Here is a 23,313-nt window from a genome sequence, read left to right on the forward strand (position 1 = left end):
TAGCGAAAGGAAATAAAAAAAGTATACCAAAATATCCAAAATAAAGATAATAACATCTTATGAACTTGCGTTCTACAATTCAATTAATTGTATGATATACTTATATGTACAATTATAGACATTTTTGAGGGTGATTGAATAATTCATCATCCAAATAAAAAAATTGTTCACCGAAGGAAAGGTATACATGACATTTTAATGGGTCAGTAATAATACGGGTTATACAATACTTTAACAAGTCACGTCTACAGGTAAAGATGGTATTGTAAATTCCAAGATTCCTTGTTTATCTAATATCTAGGTCAAATTTGTTTCCAAGGTAATTTGAAACAAATTGGCTCTTTTCAATGACGGAAAGAAAATGTCTCGACGTCCAATCATGGTGATTACAGAATTGTATGTTTTTCTGCAGCTGATCTATTTCAGAGTGTGACAAGTGCTGAACATTCGTGCCAGAGGCAGATTTTATGATGTCTACACTGTTGCAGAACTTAAGATGAATATTTGATAACAATTGCGGAAACTGAGGTGCACGGCCGATTTGTAAATTATCTACTTCTCTGACGTACCCCTACACATATACAGACTAATATGTTTCCGGTCTTTGCGAATAGACGTTACGTAGACTTGCCACGGACATGTGTCATTAGTCTTGTTTAAATTGAAATCAAAACATTTTCCCGGGCATCAGCTTTGTATAAACCTGTTTTTGTACATTAGATACAGAAAAGATTGATAGGTCACGTAATTCTTAAATCATCCTAAAACCTCAATATTCTTATTGACAGAAATAAGGGTCTGGCTAGGGAATTTCACTCTGCACAATGATAGACTTAACATGAGGTTAACTGTATATCTATCTATGGAATATAATTCGCCGATGTTATGACTAAGGAATATCCTTATTTAACGTGACAGTTTAAATTATTCTCAATTCTCCAATTCCCCATATCTCTCAAATGTTGAAACGCAGAAAAGTTTTTTCCATTTTTGGAATAGGTTAAAAGTAGACTCTGTTTTTTGCAATCACGGTCGATAATCGGCAATGGTTATAAAGTAATATAAATAACATCGATTATATTCCCAAGTACTTATCCAACTCTAGCGTCGGTATGAAGGGTGGTCTCGTGACCTTACTATTGGCGATCGACTACAATAGACCCAAACGGCCATTATCTACGCGGTATAGAGGTTAATGGTATCATCACACGGCTATTTACACTGGATTATATACTATATTGAATATTTGATAACCAGGTATTATATAAAGACTGGAGCGACAAATGATCAATCGTTTGGTCTTTATCACAGGGTGTTATATACAGCTAACTACACGACCCCAGGCTCACACTACACCCGTGTGTAGAGACGACTGCATCAACTAACGGCATTAAACGAAGAAAATATGAAAAAGTGGTGAAGAACTACTAAAATTGTCCAGTGGGGATTATAAAACATAAAAATAAATTAATAAACTAATTTCGAACAATTATGTGGATAATTGATGAAGCTGATGCCTATATCGTCTGTTTGATTTTAAAAGTTCAATATAATGATATGAATGTACAAGAGAATTGAACATTGATCTGTGAAAGAGATAAAGCCTGATTAGTTTATTTTTTTTATAGAAATCAATAATTGCTGAATTGATTAATCACGTGCGCTATATTTTTAGTTGAAAATTATGATGTATTTTATAAAGATATGAAGGTCATGGTTATCATTTTGAGACAATTTCAAATTGGCGATTGCGAAGAATTCGACATCAAGGACTCTGTCATTTTCTGTTCTATAACTTCCCTGAGAAGACGAGTTCGGAAAAACATGGAAGGATGAACATTTCATGGGATTTTCATTTAATCTTTTAAATATTCCACATGACTGGAGAACTAAACAGTGTCAATAATGTGTTTAATCGCTGCTACAAAACAACGACACTGTAAGCGTATTGGTGACCAAGATTTCGCCTCTGATATGCTTAGTGACGTTATTTAAGATTATCGATTAAAGACGACATGAGAACGATTGGTGTCGATAAATATTTAATTCACAAGATATTAAAAAAAACCGCCAATCGTGATCACATCAACACTTCTGCTTGACATATTGAAATCAGAGCACGTTGCTCTCTAGATATAGGTCAAAGGTTATCAGGAAAAGAAATGAAGATTAAAAAAGTTTCAGTCAATATCGAGGGTCCTTGGGTGGGAAACGTCTTTGATTGAATTTTGATACACAGACTTGATTTGCGCTAGAAATCTCGGAGGGCGTAGGCTCTCTCGCGCTGGTTGCCCTCGTTTTGCAAGTGTTTCGAGAGGGCCGCAACGGGGACTTTCAGCTCAACGTTGTAAGAATGGAAACGATGAATGATATTGATGGGGCGTGTAAACATAGAATTACTGGATCAGTTTGTTTTTATAGTATCTCAAAGGTGAGACATATTGTCTTTCGACGTTTCCTCGGGGTTTCGGCAGATCTGTTACCTTACACGCTATTTTTATAGGAATGTTCTATGTATACGAACTGGTCATTAAATGGGGAATGTGCCCGTGGTTTCAAATTACGATCCAAAATGTGCGGAGTGACAAAAAAGTTTTAAACATTAACGTATTTAGGTGAGCTGGTTATACATACATCTTCATTGACAGCCATATTGCGCCAACCTTGGTGCAAGCTGTCTTTAATGACACGTACCCGGTGAACTATTTTATTTTGACGGAGCATTTATACAGGTTTTAACATTTGAACAGTTGATTATGAATATGAACTTAAAGAAAAGGAAAAAAAATACACTTCTCAAATTTCCGTAAAGAAAATCGAAATTTGGTTTACTTGAGACTCAAAGGATGTGTATCATATACAGATATTAAACTAATTTTCAGTTTACGCGAGTTTTCAGGTGATATTGTAAAAATTAAAGCGCGTGATACTCACCAGAATAGTGTTTTGTTCTAGATAAAAAATATGGGTTCAATAACGTACTATATAATGACAATAAAGAAGCCATGAGAGTCCCCATGTGGGGCCCCATTCCTTTATCGTTAATCATGTAGCATTATGGGATGCTGCAATCTGGTCCTGGCTAGCTCACACTGACGGGTGTCATGTCTACTGATAGGTTTTGCGACCAGAACACAATGTACAAATTACACCATCCCGAATGTCGCTTATTGGGCGGGGAATAATTGTGTAAAATACACGCGCACGGAATCAGGAATACGTTTTCATTAAAAACAAAGGAATTGTAACTATATTAATCATAGCAGAAATTAGAATCAAATTCTTCTTTACATGCTCTTTGTGTTTTGTGCACAAGGACCATGAAGTAGAGACGCTTGTATTGCAAGCAAATAAAACCTTTATGGCTTACCTAGGGTACAAATGTAATTGATTCAAAAGATTGACTATGGTCGTCCAATGGAAAGCATTAGAATTAAACCAGAAACTAGCAAGTATTTTATTGTCAAATTGGAAATTTGTTTAGAGTCTTGCTTAATGAGTTAAACTATCTGCCACAAGTCCCTCCCAAAATCTTAATCAATAGTCACGAGACACAAATGAAAACGAGGCATTGTTTATGACGTCATCAATTACGACCTTTTTGATGTTAACCACTTTGCTAATTTACGACGTCAAGATGGCGTCGTGATCCTTTCACAAGAGAAAGTCAGAGATTGTTTTTCACATCAATATCAATTTACTCATTTGATTTCCATTTTATCTCCAAAATTGATTTACGCGGATTTGGTTTCATAGCCATTCACGTTGATTGTTTTTGACTTTGTTAATTACAATTTAATATAAGTCATTCGATACTCTTAGGGACACTACAAGCTTACTCATACACGCTTTTGATTCCCGCCAGTGACGTTTTCGACTCCGTTGGTCCAATGGCTAACGTTCTAATATGAACAGAGATCAAAGCTGTGATCTGAATCAGATTGAAGGATACCACAGCTAGACAGTAACGGTATCCTGGGTAGAGAGATATTAAGACGACGTTTGCTTTCTCGACTTCCAACATTGCCTGATCAAATTTTTAGAAACCTCGTATCTTATGACCTTGTTTGAATTTGATTTAGAGAGATAAACTACACGATGAAACCGGATCACGGGTTTCAAGCTCTAGAGTGTTACTTTTTTCTTGACATCGATATTTAATTTTTGTTACTATTTATAAATATATCACAATCATACCGCATAAAGCATCTTTTCCTGTCATAAAATCAACAGAGGATTCAAAGTTTATCAGTTAACGCAAACGGCCTGTCAGCACTGGTGTTGGTTTTGACGTGAAATAAGATTTTGTTGAGTACAAAATGTATGTGGGAAAACTTTTTATTTATGCATTTCTGCACTTATATAACCTGTATTTGTTTTTGAATTGCCTTTCAGCTAAAAAATATTGAAAATACAATCAGAAAAGAAAAGAAATAAATTCGATTTGATAATTTATAAGATTTTTATATTAAAATATCTTTTAATCTTCCTGAAAAAAACATCAAATTTTATGGTAAAGATCAATTTTACGTAGATGCAAACGTTTGTTTATTGTTTATAAAAGCGAAACTGCATCGAACAATATTCTTGTATAATGGTTTAGACAAAAAGTCTCATATCTCTTTGTCTTCATTGTTAACACGTCATATGTAATTACAGGGCGTTCGACCGAGTCCCCATTGGATAATTTGAGGGGCCCTATATTCATTTCTGAACCTCCAAGTTCGTTGACGTTCGGAAACACGAAAGGGGCCGCCGTTCCATGCACAGCGTTTGGTCGTCCAGCCCCTTCACTAGACTGGATCAAGGAAGATGGCACTGCTGTTGAAGACATTCCGGATATCCTCGAGATTCTTCCAAACAATACCCTGTATTTCTATCCTTTTGATTCCAACGATTTTCTCGCTGAAGTACATACGCACACATACAGATGTGTCGCCTCAAATGACGCGGGAATCATCATCAGCCGAGATATGGATGTCAAAGCAGGTAAGTGATGCTACCAGATGTGTAAAGTGGATTCAGAGTCAGTTAGGCGCTTAAGCTGCAGATAAATATTACCATTTTGTGTTTGTACCAATGCATGAAGTATATTTTTCCACTTTTAAACATGGAAATCTTAAAAATCGAATTAATTTGAAATGAAATTATTATCGATATACAACCTGGTTCTGTTAACAACCATATTGTACTCATATGACTCCACATGGTCTTGCTGGCTCCCACGTGGTCTTGCTCCCAGGTGCTGCTGTTGATTTTGCGAAAAGACCCCAGGCAAGACATATTAGAGCCATACTGCACCAGGTGATATAATCAATGTGGCAACGCTTAATAGTTTGATCAGATTAAGTCTTGAAATAAAAAAAATATCAAAACGTTTACATGTAGATGTTACAACTGTGTGTTTGATATAGTTTATTACCGTTAAATAACAGAAACCCTTCTGTCGGGGTGCCGAGACTTGGTGCCGAGCATCGTGATTGCAGGCAGAAATTATTGATAAGTCCAGAACACAAGAATACGTTCGCGTACTTTCTGATGTTTGTTTGCTGGATCATATTGCGACGGGGTATTCTAGTTGTAGTAGGTGGCTACCTCACTGAACAACATTCGGGAGTTCTGTCACATGCCATCTTAAACAAATAGAACAAAAAAACCTGGACAGGACAAACCGGTCTCTTTTTAGTTGCACCTCGGGTCGTACATGAGGTTCAGATCCGTAATTTCCATCAGTTAACCAAATATTAAGGATGTTTGACTGTCAACAATGCTACACAGTATCAGATATAACTATGTTTTCAGACTTGCTTCTTTAATTGAAAAAGTCTGATTGAATAAGTGATATGAGTTTCAAATATGGCTCACATAGCTGTTTTTTGTTTGTAAATGCCAAGCATTAGAAGAAAACTGCCTTAATTAATAAACTGAACACTGAATATTATACAGTGGCTGCTTTGTCGGTACACTCTGTATATTCATGGATTCTTCACAAAAAAGTATATATATGTACATCTACTGTATTTGAAATAAAATGTATAATTAATGAATGAAGTATGTGTTATGTTGAGTCATCACGTGACTTATGATAACAAGCTGTACTACTGCACAGAATCAAAGAAATATTTGTCCCTGGCCTTAAACAGGCGAGTATTGATTACCTGTAAAGGTAATTACAGGTGGACGGTCGAACGCGCTACACCTGTCAACCATCAGGCCCTGCGATCTTACCTCCACACGGACTGCCACGTGCCGTGATTTACCTGTCCTGTTAGATCGATAATAACACCAATTAAAGCTAATCTCGATTGTGGAATTTATGTAATCGGCCTGGGATAATATTCTTATCAGGTCCAATGCGCATGCGTTTAGTTTTGATACTTTGTGAAGACGTCACGCTTGCACATGCGCGGGTCTGATATGAATGTTTAAAAAAAAAAAAAAAAAACCCACACACAACTTAAAAAATAAAACGAGTCGGCAAATGAAAACTCTTCCTTCGTTTATTTATCTTGTTATCAAATATGTGTGTTAAATTTACGTCATGACGCAAAGGGCGATAACTGTGATAACATGCGCAGTTGAAGAGTAATAACGAAATAGACGGGTTTTCATTTTCATGGCCATGATTTTGTTCTCAGTTAAATAAAAACTTTTTTTTAAAAGTAAACAATTACATGCATTTAAACAAATAATCATAAAGATAATTAAATAATTGAAAAGCAAAATGTCGGGTGGTCGGGTGGCGCAGTGGTAAAAGAACTCGCATTTCACCTAGCCGCCCGGCATTTATTTCCCGGACGTGAAAATAATATTGGGTCACCTGCCCGACCACGTGTGGCTTCCCCGGATACTCCGTTTTCCTCCACTCTAAGACCCCTCGCGCGCTTCCAGAGTGATCAATATAATTAAGAAAAACTTGTTTCACAATTGTTGTAAAGTAAATAGAGAGGATTTATGTTTATTAATTATAAAACTATTTCCGAAGGAAATACGACACTGAGTTGTTTTTTATTGTCAGTTTTGATAGGTGCAAATGTTTAAGACGTATTGCAACTGAGAATATTTCCTGGTGGATTAAAAATTCCTAGAACCTTCTCAGTTATGTTGAACAGGTGAACAGGTAGCCATACATTAAAAAGTCATCTCTTCGAAAGCTAATAAAAAAATGGCGATTATCTATTAGCATATTCGAATTAGGAACAATCATGATGAAGCAGTTTCTCGATTCACATTCGTTCTTTTGTCACAATTAATGATGCGGAAAACGGATTTATCAATAAAGAAATGGACATTACCGGCGAGTTTTGTACAATGAAGCTACGATATGCACAATGGTAGATTTTATTACGAATTTTATAGTTCGAATCGCTCAATAAATATTTCTAATGAGAAAGCAACACACATGGCCTTTTTAGGCTACATAGCCGATCAAGAATATGTTCCAAGTGAGTACACAGGTCGAATTCAATAATAGCTTCTAATTACCTGCACGCAATCAGTCGTAGATAAGTCTCTCATTTATGCAAATATTATTTCTATTTCATTTTCAAACTAATGTAAGAAATCATGTTTACTTCAACAAATCCTTGCAGCTTCTAATGGAAAACCAATGTTTGCCAACCTTTAGGTATTGTCAGTTCGCATGTCACGTGCAAAACCGGAAGCGGTTTAAATAATTCTAACTAGAAAAATGGTTACAGCGGTTTCCGGTTCGTGATTTCTAACTACTAAAATGGGCACTGTACTTTCCGGTGAGTCTAGTGCTCTTAAGACGTAAAACACGTTTCAAAACAAAGTACGCTGTGAATCGGACAGATTTTTATGCAATTCCACCGCCATGTGAGTTGTTAAAGCATTAGACAGTGATTAGAAAATTCAACTCGGTATTTCGTTACATAAAATCCCTTTTAAATGGCTATTAATGGACATATTACTGTATAAATCAGGAGTATTTAATGCAGTGTAGAAAGCGTGCTGACAGCCAACGTCCATTGGGAACGCGAGGCTCTCGAAATATTACTCAATAATCGGGGAATTTAAACAACGTAGTATATTGGTTGTCATTAGCATATGGTTAGTTTTCTTTCAATATATTTATTTTGTATTTCGACCTCTCCTCTCATCCTCCTCATTATATCGAGTATTGTTGTACTCGATTATTGAGCCCAAGCCCTTCGTCACTCCAGGGACCACACCAGTAATACTATGACGTCAGCTTTACTAGGAGTGATTATCTCGAATCTCGGACTTTTTGATGTACATGGTAACTGTGTCCCATTTTTTACTATTATTTTTTATATCCCGATATATGATGGATTTCCCCCTAGGTGATACACAGAGTGTGTTTAAAATGGATCATTGACATAAAACATGCTGCTTTCTAATAATAATAAATCATTATTGTTTCTCAATCCTATCGTTTTATAATGACACATGCAATAACCGCAGTAGAGAGATTTTAAAAAATCCATTTTAAATTCTTTCTCGGATAATTTCATGTTGTCATTTACCATATATCCAATAAAAGCTATTATGCTGTTGCGGATCTATCTAGGTAAATATTTACAAAAAATATAACAAAATTATACATCGTTGAAAAAAATCCTGTTTCAAATTTAAAAAGAGGAGAAACCTCTTAGTAAGGCATATGCTAAATATAATGTCTCTTTTTTTCATTTTGATGTATATTTTTGAAAATTCACCCTTCGGATTTAAAATATACATGATTGAAAATAGATACAGTGTAAAGTTCAGAAAAAAAATAGAAAAAGTATCGAAATTCGCTTTTATATCTCTTACACCTCTGAAAATATATATGTCGCTTATACCCCTATAGATAACTATGAATGTCGCTTATACCCCTAAAGATAAATATGTATGTCGCTTATACCCCTAAAGATAAATATGTATGTCGCTTATACCCCTAAACATAACTTTGTATCTTGCTTATACCCCTAAACATAACTATGTATCTTGCTTATACCCCTAAATATAACTATGTATTCGTAAAACCTGTAAAAACTTAAATAACATGTTTCATAGAAAAACTGAGAAAACACTAAAAACGGAATAAATTAACTTTTATGTTATATTCAAATATTTCGCATTTTATGATTCCTAGTTATTACATTGCAATGAAAGAGTGTGTATGGGGATACTTGTCATTTAAACTCGGTTTTTGCACGTGCTTCTGAAATTTAAATTTTATTTCGCAAAGGCTTTGAAATTCGATAACATGCAAATCTAATATCAAGCGGTTCCAATGACATGTTCCATATGCAATGAAAATTCAGCTACTAGCTTCTGTTAAATTTTACGTGTTTTTTTCTTATTTTATTTTTTATTTTATTTTTTTATTTTTTTGTAATTCGATGATTTGAATTATTGAAATTGTAAGGAACGTGAACAGTTTATTAAAATATGTCGAGATAGTTTAAGCTCGATAATAGGCTTGTAAAGATATAAAATATTCAGACATTTTATTTTAAAATCTGACTATTATACAGCGGTGTTAAGAATGCGTTACAGGTCTGAAATGGGATGTAAATTGCAGTTTTCTCAGCGGCTGTTTTTTTAATAGCAAGCTAATTTACGTTTAACGCGGTATAAAACCTTTTAGGTGACATGCTCTTTTTTAAATTTCAAATGAATGATTCATTGCTAGTCTTTATTGATGGTATCACTAAGGGAAAAAACTAATAAAATATAAAGTCCTATCTATGACTCAATTATTTTTATTATAATTTCAGAAAGAAATAAAATCCCTTATCTAATTTCATTTCATTAAAGTTTTGTATCGATTGGACACTGCACGGCCTGTTTTCACTATATTATATCTTTCGTGAATGGTGTTACATGTAGAACGGATATAGTCATAACTGACATTCGGAATATGAAATGTTTGTACAACTTCCGGAATGTAGAATGGTGTTACGTCTCACGGACTATGAAACATATTTGTTAGTACTTACACTGTATAATGTACCGCATTGCTTTGAAGCGTCTTTGTGAAGTCAGTTTCTTGTGTGTACTAAATGCGACCGCATGTTTATATTAGATGACCTGAAAAAAAAACACACAAAAAAAAAAAAAAAAAAATTTGAAAAAAGCATACACACACAACAAAAGAGCGTAGATAGTCCAGTGTAGTTAAATGTAAACTATGTTTTTTAGACTATTTTCAATTGTTGGTCATAGCGATCTCACTGATAATTATTCTGTTTCTTTGTGCGACATGAAGCTGGACTTATTCGATGCTCGTTAGTTCGTCTGTTGGTTCCGGTGTTGTATACCTTATTCATATTTGAGAACGTGACATCACTTACTTGTATTGACCAAGATTTACATAACAAGTGTCGTCGATGAAGCAGAAAACGCTTACTCTTCTGGAACACATTGTCTCATTCTACATGTACTTTTACTGGAATTTTGTTTCCATGTCGGTATTTCCTTGTCGTTTTAGTGTTGGTGGATGAATACACGACGTACCATCTGACGTCAAATGAAGTGTGGGCGATGCGCGGAAGCACTGCCGTGTTTCGCTGTAGTATAAATCCATATTTCGTCAAAGATTACGTCAAAGTCGTCGGCTGGGTTCAGGGTACTACTCCGATTGTTGAAGGTAAGGACTTAATTACTTCAGCAAACGTCGATACTTGTTAGGGAATAAACATTGGAAATGTTTCTTTACGTTCCACAAATCTTTTCATCTTTTCATATCTATGCACATTTCTATTTTCACTGTTTAACTGCAGCTGATATCTTCAAATAAAATGTAGCAAACATCGTGTTTTCCCGCGCATTTAAAATGATTTTTTTTTTATCTATATCATACCGACTTATTTATAGATGAAAGGACAAGTCTATTGTATGACGGTGAATTACACATCCGGGACATCAGAGATGACGACCAGTTCACCACCTACCGGTGTGTGGCGAGAAACACGCTGACAGGGGAAGAGAAATCAAGCTCATATGCATACCTTACTGTTCACGGTAAGTATCGGTGTACAGTTGTATAATACAAATGAAACATCTATGACAACAACGTCTCTGGAATGTGTCCCGTTATCCAATGCATTTTATTTGAATACTGAGACAAATCTCGCTGCAATTGTTATTAGCCGTTCTCGCAAAGAGCGAAATTGCAATTTCGATGTTCGAGATGAATAACATAATTTTAGGCGAATTAAACATCAGGATGAAATTTTGTTCTGCGATTATGAAGGTAACGTTGCCTCAGATTATGATATAAAGAATAGTATGTCTCAGTTTATGATATTGAAAATAATATGTCTCATTTTATGAAATTAAGAATAATACTTTGTAGTACAACATGAAAGATTTTAATCGATAATCGATCTTATTTCCAGACCCTCCTGTAGGCTGGATGGCCCCGACCATGGATGACGTCTCGCGTACAGTCAAGGTCAAAGAAGGTGAAGCTGTTGAAATCCCATGCGTTGCTAGTAGCAACCCCTTACCGAAGTACCGATGGCACATGAACTCTCCTACCACAAGTATTGTCATCGACAATACACATTTTGTCCAAAAAGGCGGGAATTTAGTGGTCAAAGCGGCGACAGTGAAAGACAGTGGACATTTCATATGTAATGCGTCAAACGAACACGGATCAGCCACGGCTGTGACTGAACTTATCGTCACATGTACGTATCCATAGATACTAAGTTAGCGCCGTTTACCGCATGCCTATTTAAATTTTACACGTGTTTTTATTGTAAATAGTCGACTTTTTGTTATATTTCACGTGTGGCATAACATACATAGATTAACAGAAACTTGATAATTACTTGATACTTCCGATATTTCAGAATTATGATGATGCTGAAATAATTTGATTATCTTTGATATTGAATTATTTGAATTTATTTTAGTATAATTACTGGCATGTATCAACATTTTCACCCCCCCCCGCGAGTTTCGAGAAAGCGAAAAAAATATAACAGCGTAAACATTCATTCGTATTACGTAAATTCTTAGACAAGTTTGCGTTTGTACTGTCTGTTGTCTGTCGTTCTGTGTTGAGAGAAAAGAAGACAAAAATATTTCGCGTAAAAATTCATTCGCATTACAAAATTTCTTTATCATGTCGACGTTTCTGCTGTTCTGTTATCTGTTGTTCTGAGTTTAGAAAAAAAAAAGAATATTGCGCGTAAAAATTAATTCACATAACACAATTTCTTCGACATGTCTGCGTTCCTACTGTTCTATTGTTCAGAACATCAATACAAAGATTACGCGTAAGGTTGTTCCCCAATTAGGCACGACTTGTATCCCTGTTACAAATGTGTGAATTGTGATTATAAACATTTTCTCAAATCATGCAATAATTCAACTAAATTACAATAGTTGATTATCTTTTCACAGCAAATTGAATTTTTCTTTCATTTAACTTATGGTGATTAAGGCTCAATATAAGTTAATAGCTAATTAATGATGATATTTTAAAAGACTTTTCGGTTCAGGGTAAAACACGGTGGTAGGTACGCTGGTGAAGCGATTTAAATAGGAAACAGACAGATGGTGACGCTGTTTTATGTTAAGAATAGATGAACGACTTAATGAATTGCAGTAATAAGTATTTAGTAATTTCTCATCAATTTCTCCTTGTTTACAACACTTTAACAACCTATTATCAAACTAATTGTGTTTTGTGGACCTTTTTCCGACAAAACACGAGTTTAAGAAACCGTAAAAGTTTCATCTGTGTGCCCGAACTTACTAGCGTTCAGACGTTTTTTTCTAAAATTCTAATGACAAATTTACAAGTTTTTATTTCAAGAAAGCGATTAAGCGACAGCAAGTGCTGTGTTTTGGGAATGTAATATAGAGTCCATTTCTTACTTTTACCAATTAGGTTTTCCGCGATCGATCGTTTTACATGGTTAGCTGTGTACAAAAAAAATATTCATTTTCTGCAAACGTTTATGAGGTGTGGTATGACTCGAAGGTCAACGTTGAAATTGCCAAGCAGCTTCGACAAGGGACGCCAAGCTTATCACTCGAGGTAGTGTAGTACAGTCTGTTTTTTCAATTGCTGCAACTGCAAAAAGACGTTTGGTGCACAAGGAATCAACTCATATGTAACCACATTACAAGACCGATTTTGGTTTTTGGAAAAAACAACTGTAGAAATGTATATGATTTGGTGAATTTGAATCAAGCTGTTTGAACATGGTGTCTGTAACCTCTGAAAATGAAACATAAATACAAAATAGCTGCCCTGAGGTATTGCTAATTTGACGCTGGATAGAACCAGTCTTAATAGACTTCGCCAAGTTGAAATTGATAACGGGACCACTCCTGTATGCTTTTTAAAGTTCTGAGGTTTCGCTGACGTTTGTAGTTTTCCCCTAACTCGTAAATTTTTTCCGACGCTTTAAAAAGCGGAGGCGTTTTTAGGAGATTTATGATTAGTTTGTTTCTACTGGTATCAACTTGCCCGAGCCGTTTATTGTTCTAGGTGTTGTTTGCAGTTATGAGGTTCATCTGCGTAAACAAACATAAAACAAGCATTGCCTTATGTCTATACTCCCAAGTTGTCGTCAAGGACAAAAAACGGAGTTTAAAAAAAAACGGAAGTTTAATCCAAAACGTAAAGTACATTGGATGTACTTTTCACGGGAGTGGTAAAAATGCTATGAATTGTTCTAATACGTTATGTTTTGATCTACGTTTTTAGCATTTTTTTTATCCCATCTTTGAAATAGCAACATAAACACCCTCTATAAGATGATAGATTTACAGCAGGATCCATCTTTCCTTCATTTCTTCACATCCATTGATGTCTTACTGCAGTATCCCTATTCTAAGCATTGTTTGCTAATAATCGTGTTGAATTTCTTGGAAAGTAAGTGAATCGAATCAGTATTAAGTTACACTACCAGTATTGTAGCCCCGCCAACACCGGATATTAAGGTTCATTGTCAGTCACTGTAACAAAACGATGGTGTCTTGCCAGTGTTGTAATTCCGCTAACCCACTAATACCAACACACCTTGTCAGTGTTGTAGTCCCGCTAACCCACTAATATCAATACACCTTGCCAGTGTTGTAGCTCCGTTAACCCACTAATATCAATACACCTTGCCAGTGTTGTAGCTCCGTTAACCCACTAATATCAATACACCTTGCCAGTGTTGTAGTCCCGCTAACCAACTAATATCAATACACCTTGCCAGTGTTGTAGTCCCGCTAACCCACTAATATCAATACACCTTGCCAGTGTTGTAGCTCCGTTAACCCACTAATATCAATACACCTTGCGAGTGTTGTAGTCCCGCTAACCCACTAATATCAACACACCTTGCCGGTGTTGTAGTCCCGCTAACCAACTAATACCAACACACCTTGTCAGTGTTGTAGTCCCGCTAATCAACTAATATCAACACACCTTGCCGGTGTTGTAGCTCCGCTAACCCACTAATATCAACACACTTTGCCCGCTAACCCACTAATACCAACACACCTTGCCGGTGCTGTAGTCCCGCTAACCCACTAATATCAACACACCTTGTCAGTGTTATAGTCCCGCTAACCCACCAATATCAACACACCTTGCCGGTGTTGTAGTCCCGCTAACCAACTAATATCAACACACATTGCCGGTGATGTATTCCCGCTAACCCACTAACATCAGCACACCTTGCCAGTGTTGTAGCTCCACTAACCCGCTAATATCAATATACCTTGCCAGTGTTGTAGCTCCACTAACCCGCTAATATCAACACACCTTGCCAGTGTTGTAGCTCCACTAACCCGCTAATATCAACACACCTTGCCGGTGTTGTAGTCCCGCTAACCCACTAATATCAACACACCTTGCCGGTGTTGTAGTCCCGCTAACCAACTAATACCAACACACCTTGTCAGTGTTGTAGTCCCGCTAATCAACTAATATCAACACACCTTGCCGGTGTTGTAGCTCCACTAACCCGCTAATATCAATACACCTTGCCAGTGTTGTAGCTCCACTAACCCGCTAATATCAACACACCTTGCCAGTGTTGTAGCTCCACTAACCCGCTAATATCAACACACCTTGCCAGTGTTGTAGCTCCACTAACCCGCGAATATCAATACACCTTGCCAGTGTTGTAGCTCCACTAACCCGCTAATATCAACACACCTTGCCAGTGTTGTAGCTCCACTAACCCGCTAATATCAATACACCTTGCCAGTGTTGTAGCCCCAGTAATCATTATACTATTATTTTTGTATTAAGTACTTTTAGTGATTTATATCAAGATGTACTGCCAGTGCTATAACCGGCTATTCATTGTACTAATAATTGCCTTGCCAATGTTGAAGCCCTGCTAATAAGTGTACCAATATCTCGCTAATCGTTGCGCTAATATAAAGGAGTGTTGCCAGTGCTGTATCTCGCTAATCATCGTATCATTATTTTTCTGTGTTACAGCCCCACTGATCACGTACATTGACCCTCCGACACAGGTGATTGATTCCGGACAGACAGCTGTCTTCAACTGTACGGTATCTGGTTTCCCAATAACGTCTATCACGTGGTATAAGAATGGAGAGCTATTGGTTGCTGACGATCGGATATCCATCCAATCAGATACTGTTTTAGAGATTGTGGACATTAGTCGCCAGGACCAGGGGATGTACCAGTGTATTGTTACTAATGACGAGGCTAGCTCACAGGGCACTGCACAACTTCTACTCGGATGTAGGCTATTTATAGAACATAATTACACTAAACTAAATAGCCTTTATTAATATGTTTCCATTTCATTTGAAACTTTATGAAACGAGTATAAGAAATTAAGCAAAATCAAGCAAAAATTGAAACTTCAAGACGAGTTTCAATAAAAGCCCAAATTAAATAAAATAAAATAAAAAAAAAAACAAATTTAAGATACTTTTTATGCATAATTTTGAAAATACATTTTGATGAGTTTTGAAGTAAATATGAAGAAAATATATGCAATTATCCTCAGTTAAAATCAATTTACGACGCAGCGACATTGAATATATCACATCGCAACTGCATTCTGACTGGCGAAGCCAGTGTAAAACACTTCAGGGCACATGCCACTAGAGACATATATACAAATTAATACATGGGAATCAATGATTTAAGAATAAAATAATAACTCTTCCTGGTTTGTTTTCATTCGTCTTGATATAATTTTGGAATATTTAATGAATAATGGTTTTTTTTTGTCTATAGCTGCTCATCCGTCCTTTGTCGATACATTTGTCGACCAGTTCGTGCTAAATGGACAGAGAACGTCGTTACGATGTACGGCGGCGGGAAACCCTACGCCGAAGGTCACGTGGACTTTAGACGGCGCCGTAATACCACATGATTCAAACGTTCACGTGGGCAGTTCTGTGAACTCTCTAGGAACCGTTGTTAGTTATGTAAATATCACCAGCGTCCAGATCCAGTTTGGAGGGGAGTACACCTGTACAGCTAGTAACGAAGTGGGTGAGATCTCGTACACTGGGAGAATCAATGTTTATGGTAAGTAATCAGTGAATAGTAAACATAAAATTAATACACACTGGAAATGATAGTCAGAATGGATAATTTCTATTTTTATTAATATAGTTTTGATTATGGAACAAGACATTTGTCTATACTCAGTTCGGAACGAAAATGATTTTAATTAAAGATGTTGAAAAACATATATATATATGTTTAGTTCATTGCTGTCTGTTCTCCTGCATTAGAAAAAAATGCCTTCACTCTTTTCCTTGTAATGAATGTGTTGTGACGCTTCATCCTCTCAAAGGCGTAATGCCTTCATTTAGTACCCGCATTTTTTGTTATTTTAATTCCGTTTCAAATTTATAAGAGAAGAGCGGAATATTTCCCAGGATGATTCTTCAGCATCACCGCTTCAAATTGGTATTATAAACACTACATACATTAACACTAGAGACTAAGGTCGTCTTCGTATTTGAACTGATTAAATAAAATACTTCCAAAGTAAATCTTCGATCGTTACATCACAAACCGACCTGTCTGAACATGGTAGCTAATCAACAACGCACCGACTGTCAGTAGTATTTGTGCCGGTAACGAGAGCTGTCCGTTTAGTTTCGTATCCGGAGGCCTCTGTGATCGTGACGAGAACCACAAGAGATTTCCCTTGTTACATTCGTCATTATGAGGCAATATTCTAAAAGTGGCCATGTGTTAGCGCCGAGTGCGAGATGATATGGCATTTATTCCCAGTCCACTATGGAGTGGATGTTCTTTGTTACACTGACCTGCTGGCGTTCGCAAGGGAGAGTCACTAAATATCTAGTAACCCATGCTTTAATGAACTTACTAATTAATTCCTACTAAGTGAATCGGAATAACAAGATTTCTTATCTTTATGAATAATGTCTTAATTTTTTGCAATCCCTATACGTCTTTTGATTAATTGTTTTGACTTATTGCTTGCTCCAATGTTGATAAACACTTTGCAGTATTCCTATATGTAACAGATCACGATACATGTAGATAATTCAATAAATATTTTGATCAATAGAATCTAGTAAGTAATATCGACGGTATGGTCCAATATTGGTACTGGACCTTCTATATATAGAATCTAGTAAGTAATATCGACGGTATGGTCCAATATTGGTACTGGACCTTCTATATATAGAATCTAGTAAGTAATATCGACGGTATGGTCCAATATTGGTACTGGATCTTCTATATATAGAATCTAGTAAGTAATATCGACGGTATGGTCCAATATTGGTACTGGATCTTCTATATATAACATCTAGTAAGTAATATCGACGGTATGGTCCAATATTGGTACTGGATCTTCTATATATAACATCTAGTAAGTAATATCGACGGTATGGTCCAATATTGGTACTGGATCTTCTATATATAGAATCTAGTAAGTAATATCGACGGTATGGTCCAATATTGGTACTGGATCTTCTATATATAGAATCTAGTAAGTAATATCGACGGTATGGTCCAATATTGGTACTGGATCTTCTATATATAAAATCTAGTAAGTAATATCGACGGTATGGTCCAATATTGGTACTGGACCTTCTATATATAGAATCTAGTAAGTAATATCGACGGTATGGTCCAGTATTGGTACTGGATCTTCTATATATAGAATCTAGTAAGTAACATCGACGGTATGGTCCAATATTGGTACTGGATCTTCTATATATAGAATCTAGTAAATAATATCGACGGTATGGTCCAATATTGGTACTGGATCGTCTATATATAGAATCTGGTAAGTAATATCGACGGTATGGTCCAATATTGGTACTGAATCCTTACAAAAAAAATGGTCATGGAATCCGTATTATTTGAATAGACATATGATCAATGAAGTACTGACGAAAGTGCGGACAAGTAAATCATCAAATTATCAATGCAACCCGCCCCCTTAAACAAGAAACAAATATTACAAAACATTACATACATAGAACATAAAACAAAGAAAAAATCACAAAGTATAATTGAGAACCATATTGTTGTGTCCCAATAATGCCTTCGGCTGGTGGACGCCGAACGTTCTTTATAAATAGCCAAAAAGCATTTTAAGCAAGTGTTAAAATGATGGTGATCCAAATATTAAAGGAAAATAGATAAACCCCAGTATGACGACCATACTAGCCACGGAAATTTTAATGATGTACATATAGCTGAAAACTTAATGCCCTTATCTTTGTCGATTCTTCAAGTCGATCTACCACTTTATGAAGACGAAGACAATACAAAAAATTACTCACACATACCACACATTAAACAATGGTTAGACATATTGGGAAATTTTATAATTATCACAATGATTTCAATGGAAAATGTTATACTTCCATGCACGATATACATTTGGACGTGTTTCATGCTCGTTAGTAGGTCTAGTTATTTCATGTCGTTTCTCTTGTTGTTATTTTAGAACATGACATTATTCACTTGGGGTGACAAATATTACTTTTCTATACAGCAAAAGACGAATTATATTTACAAAAAAAAATAAAAATAAAAAATAAAAAACAAAAACAAAATCAAAACAAAAAACAAAAACAAAAAAAAAAAAAAAAAATGAGAAAACGTAAATCTTAACTGTGAGTCTATTCGATGTTAAAAACAATTACCGACTTCTCCAGGTCGATATCAGCCGAAAGCTATTAAACTATACACTATATGCAACATGGAGATATAAGTTTTGAACTTGAAATACAGATCATACATTATAGATACAATGAACGTTCAATTCAAAGAGTTCTGAAAGACGATGAAAAGTTACACGGAAACCCAAGCAGAATATGACCATGTGTCCCGCGAGGTAATTGTCTTTCACGGCGACAAAAGATGTTCTGTAACAACAAGACCACCACGTATTCATACGAGCACCGCGCTCGTATAGCCTTGTATGCATTCGTTCAATTTTTTTTTCACGGATCGTCATTTTGATAACTCGAAAAGGGTATTCATGACTAAATAAGGTGTAGAAGACACACCATTTACAAAATCGTACAATACTTACGTGTATAGACACATTTTAAGAGTAAAAATATGCACGGACACCACTGAAGTATACACAAATTCCTGTCTTCTTTAGTCTTATGCGATGTATATTATTTTCACGGCTTGTCTATACCTGCGAAAACAACAAAAATGTTAATAGCACCCCTCCTCCCCATCAGTGATCGGACGAAATGTCGAAATCGAGATGGGAGGTGTACTAGTTCAATATGTAGTAAATTTCATATGTCAGATAATTAATAGAATAACGAGAAATGCAATCCTATCACTCGAACGCAATTATAGCTGTAAGTGATTCAACCAACATCCCGCCATTCTGACCTTGTCAAGCGATCATCTGTTACTAATTGTAACGAGCAGACGATACACTAACTTCTAATTTATCATCCTGTCCCGCGAGAGAAGGCGCTATATCGTAGCCTAAACAGACATTGATTTAAAGCAAATCCGTGTGGAAATATTTTGACTTGTAATCCTCATTGAAAGTTTGAGATTGACGAACATTTTCTCAAAATTATAGCAGGCAAGTATTATAAACGGTAGGCTGTTTCCTCGCAAATCGATATGACCCCACTTGCAAAATGTCAATACGAGTTTGCTTTTCGATAAATGGAAGAGCTGAATAACAATAGGCCGGAAATATCCTGGTTGTATCATTTTAATACCATTTCCCTCGATTTACAACGGAAACAGATCTCATCATATCTGCCAATAACTCATAGGACTTATCATATGCAAATCACCAGTTACTGAAACCGTTTTTGAATATGCAATTTTTGTCGCCTTGATCAATCCTGAAAATCGGCGAATATTGTAAATATAAAGACCAGCGGGGGCCACCAGGCGTAGATGTCGACCAAAATCATCCAACAGGGAGTTTTAATCAAAGGTTCACAAATCGATCGGTTAAATGTTTAATCATTTTGATGTAATACTAAAAGGTGGTCGATGTGGATCTAAATTGCACTATTCTTCTCAGAAGATGACAAGATTTTTTTTTACATGAAACTGTATTTGTTTTTAGCTCAAAAGTGATTGCTTAAACGATATGTTGGTGAATGTTTCAAATACGGTATATCGGAATATTTTTGCACCCCTCCTCAATTTTTTAAAATCATTTAAAAATCTGAAAACATCAGAATGGACATTTATACCAGGGAAAATTCTAACATGAACTGGAGCTGACCTGTCATGCTAGATCAGAGATTTACATACTGACTAGAATTACTTGTTATATAAGTATTCACGACTAGTTCAGGTGTATGTAGCTACATCGGCCCCAGGGTTGTATTACTCATGTGTAAACAATAACTAGTAAACAGGCAAATTTTGCGTTTTATATTTTTTGCGGCGTTGAAAGGGTCACCGACATCACTAACATTTAAATTTACCAATATACTGTATGTAAGTAATGAGGTTTCGACGTGGATCAAAACGACACTATTCATTTCAGAAAATGACGAAAAAGTGAAAAAAATGTTTCAAATCGAACTATTTTTGTTTGTTAGAAAAAGTGACTGATATAAGTTGATAAATTAAATGAATTAGTACATGGCTGTTCACCATCTTCACATAGGAGAATACAACTTATTTGGTTAGCAAGATTTACATAACATGTGTCGTCGATGAAACAGAAGACGCTTAACCTTCTTGAACATTTGATCTTATTCTCAGTAGACCTCATCTAGAGTCTCATTTTCTGTAGGTATTTTGTTGCCGTGCTCTCAGCATTGAGCTTTAAGTATAACTCGTAAACATGTTGATACTGCAATAATTTTTTAAAAATGATAATGTGGTCGCTGAACATTTATTTACCCTTTAAATGTTTCTTACATCGATTGGTTTATCTCTCTTGGTGCAAAACGACCCATCGTTCATGTATGTTGGTATATATAGGATTGTCCAGTTTTGGCATAGACATCGTCTTCGTTGCAGTGGAAACATCATCATGCAGATGCACATCCCGAATCGGTCCTCACCTAAAAATTGAATTGGTTGAAGTAGTTAAATACCGGTATCGCCTGATGATGCTTCAAATGTCGGGGAAATTAATCGTGAAAACAAGGAATGACGTTATCTAATGGCGAATGATAGAAGGCAGACATCTCCCGGGTACTAACTATTACAATGGTTCGGAGTTTCTAGTTACACAACAAATTGAAATCACGCTGATACACACAAAGGCGACCTTCTAGTTAAACATTTATTAGTTAACCCAATTTAATTTTCTATTTTGGTTTGTATTTCTACAGAAAACAAATGATTTCAAAAGTAACACCAAATTTTCAACTTCGAAATTTGCAATATTTTACATGAATTTTTACCTGCAAATACTGTAATTCAAATTAACGTGTGCTATGATGTATTGATGTTTTGCATGGAAGCTCAGTGTTGTGTTATGTAAGAGAGAAAATAAACAACAAAGCATACAGCTTGACATACCAATATGCTGGCCACAGGAACCTGTTTTTTTATTTCCGTTTTCACACGGGAAATGTCCTCACGATTGCCTTTGGAGTTTTGATTGATTTTCCCTGTCATGTCAACTGGATCTGGAAAAAGTTATAAAAACACAATTTGCGTTGCTACAAAAAAAACTAAATGTGATCAAGTTATGTAACAAATCATTGACGTGGTGACGTGGCCTTATCGTGCTGAGGCTCCCGACGGGGGGATAGGGCAACGAAAAGGATAATATGTCGCAACCTCACCTTTTTGACCAAACAGTTTGAATTAAGCAAAATAATGAAGGTTTGATTCTCATAGTATTGACAATAAATCGTAGCATTTAGCAGGATGCCGATTACATAACCATTGTAGAAAACTTTAGAAATATTTTCGTGTCCCTTCCCCTGGTCCCATCACAAATGTGCGATAACCAAGTTCGGTGACTTTCAGTGTGATTTTTGTCATTGGAAGAGAAATCGCGGGAATTCCACATAAACATGGCGTCTGTAATCTCATAAAAAGTACCAAATGGCAAGTTAACGTGCCATCACCTTATCATAGTAATTAATCAACCCTTCTTTATGTTTCGCCCTCTTATCGGTCGGTGTTCGAACCCGATCGCCCGCGAACTAATCTATCATATTGTTATGTTGAGGCGATAACGGTGTCGGGACAATGATTTGTGATGGAGGTCGTCTCGATCTGTTTAAAGCAAACTGTTGTGACACTGTGCGTCGTGTGCGATTTCGTCAATTAATTCTCAGAATATTCAAAATAAACAAAATACCCAGATGGAGCAGATATCTAGTTGAAAAAAGTTTTGCCTTTCTGTTCCGATAATTTCGTTTTTTATTCACTTACAATGGTCGAACTCTTATATATTTTTAAACATCAGAATGGGATTGGCATACCTGGCGCAATTGCCATCTTCAAGAACTCCGTCTTTTCTCCACCAATCACGATTGACTCGTCCTTAAATGACTTGTGTTGTTGATAGGACGTAAAACAAACAGTAAACTAAATCGTCGATTATGGTTCACACTCTGTGACGATATATAAAATAATCAACATAGATTACCTGGTAACTATGTGTCACCACGTGCAAACGGTCATCTACAAGCGATTCTTTTACATAAAGCTGTAACACATTGCAAGCCAACTTAATTACTCGCTATAAGTACACCACCTGTAAATATATTTAGGAATAAACACAAGTAGATGTTTGAGCCGTCTTGTCAACTGACATAATTCGATTGTGCTCTTTATGTACATTTTGTGTTTCATGTTCATGAGACCAAAACATAAACATACGGGCGAAAATTAATCATACCGGCGAGTTCGTATGAGATATA

General features: G+C 35.9%; 1 protein-coding gene across 1 annotated transcript in view; it reads left to right on the forward strand.

Moving 5' to 3' along the window:
- Positions 1–4,958: 4,958 nt before the first annotated feature.
- LOC132553563 (cell adhesion molecule DSCAM-like) overlaps positions 4,959–23,313 on the forward strand; it is a 39,452-nt gene continuing 21,097 nt past the window's right edge. Inside the window, exons 1-6 of the mRNA XM_060217818.1 lie at positions 4,959–4,989; positions 10,463–10,621; positions 10,849–10,995; positions 11,373–11,666; positions 15,440–15,709; positions 16,214–16,510. Coding sequence (XP_060073801.1) covers positions 4,974–4,989; positions 10,463–10,621; positions 10,849–10,995; positions 11,373–11,666; positions 15,440–15,709; positions 16,214–16,510 — 1,183 coding nt within the window. The 5' untranslated portion in view covers positions 4,959–4,973. The remainder of the gene's footprint in view (positions 4,990–10,462; positions 10,622–10,848; positions 10,996–11,372; positions 11,667–15,439; positions 15,710–16,213; positions 16,511–23,313) is intronic.

The sequence above is a fragment of the Ylistrum balloti genome, unplaced genomic scaffold (genome assembly GCF_031769215.1).
Source record: "Ylistrum balloti isolate Yb309-2 unplaced genomic scaffold, AGI_CSIRO_Ybal_v1 Utg370336, whole genome shotgun sequence".
In the NCBI taxonomy this organism is placed as follows: domain Eukaryota; kingdom Metazoa; phylum Mollusca; class Bivalvia; order Pectinida; family Pectinidae; genus Ylistrum; species Ylistrum balloti.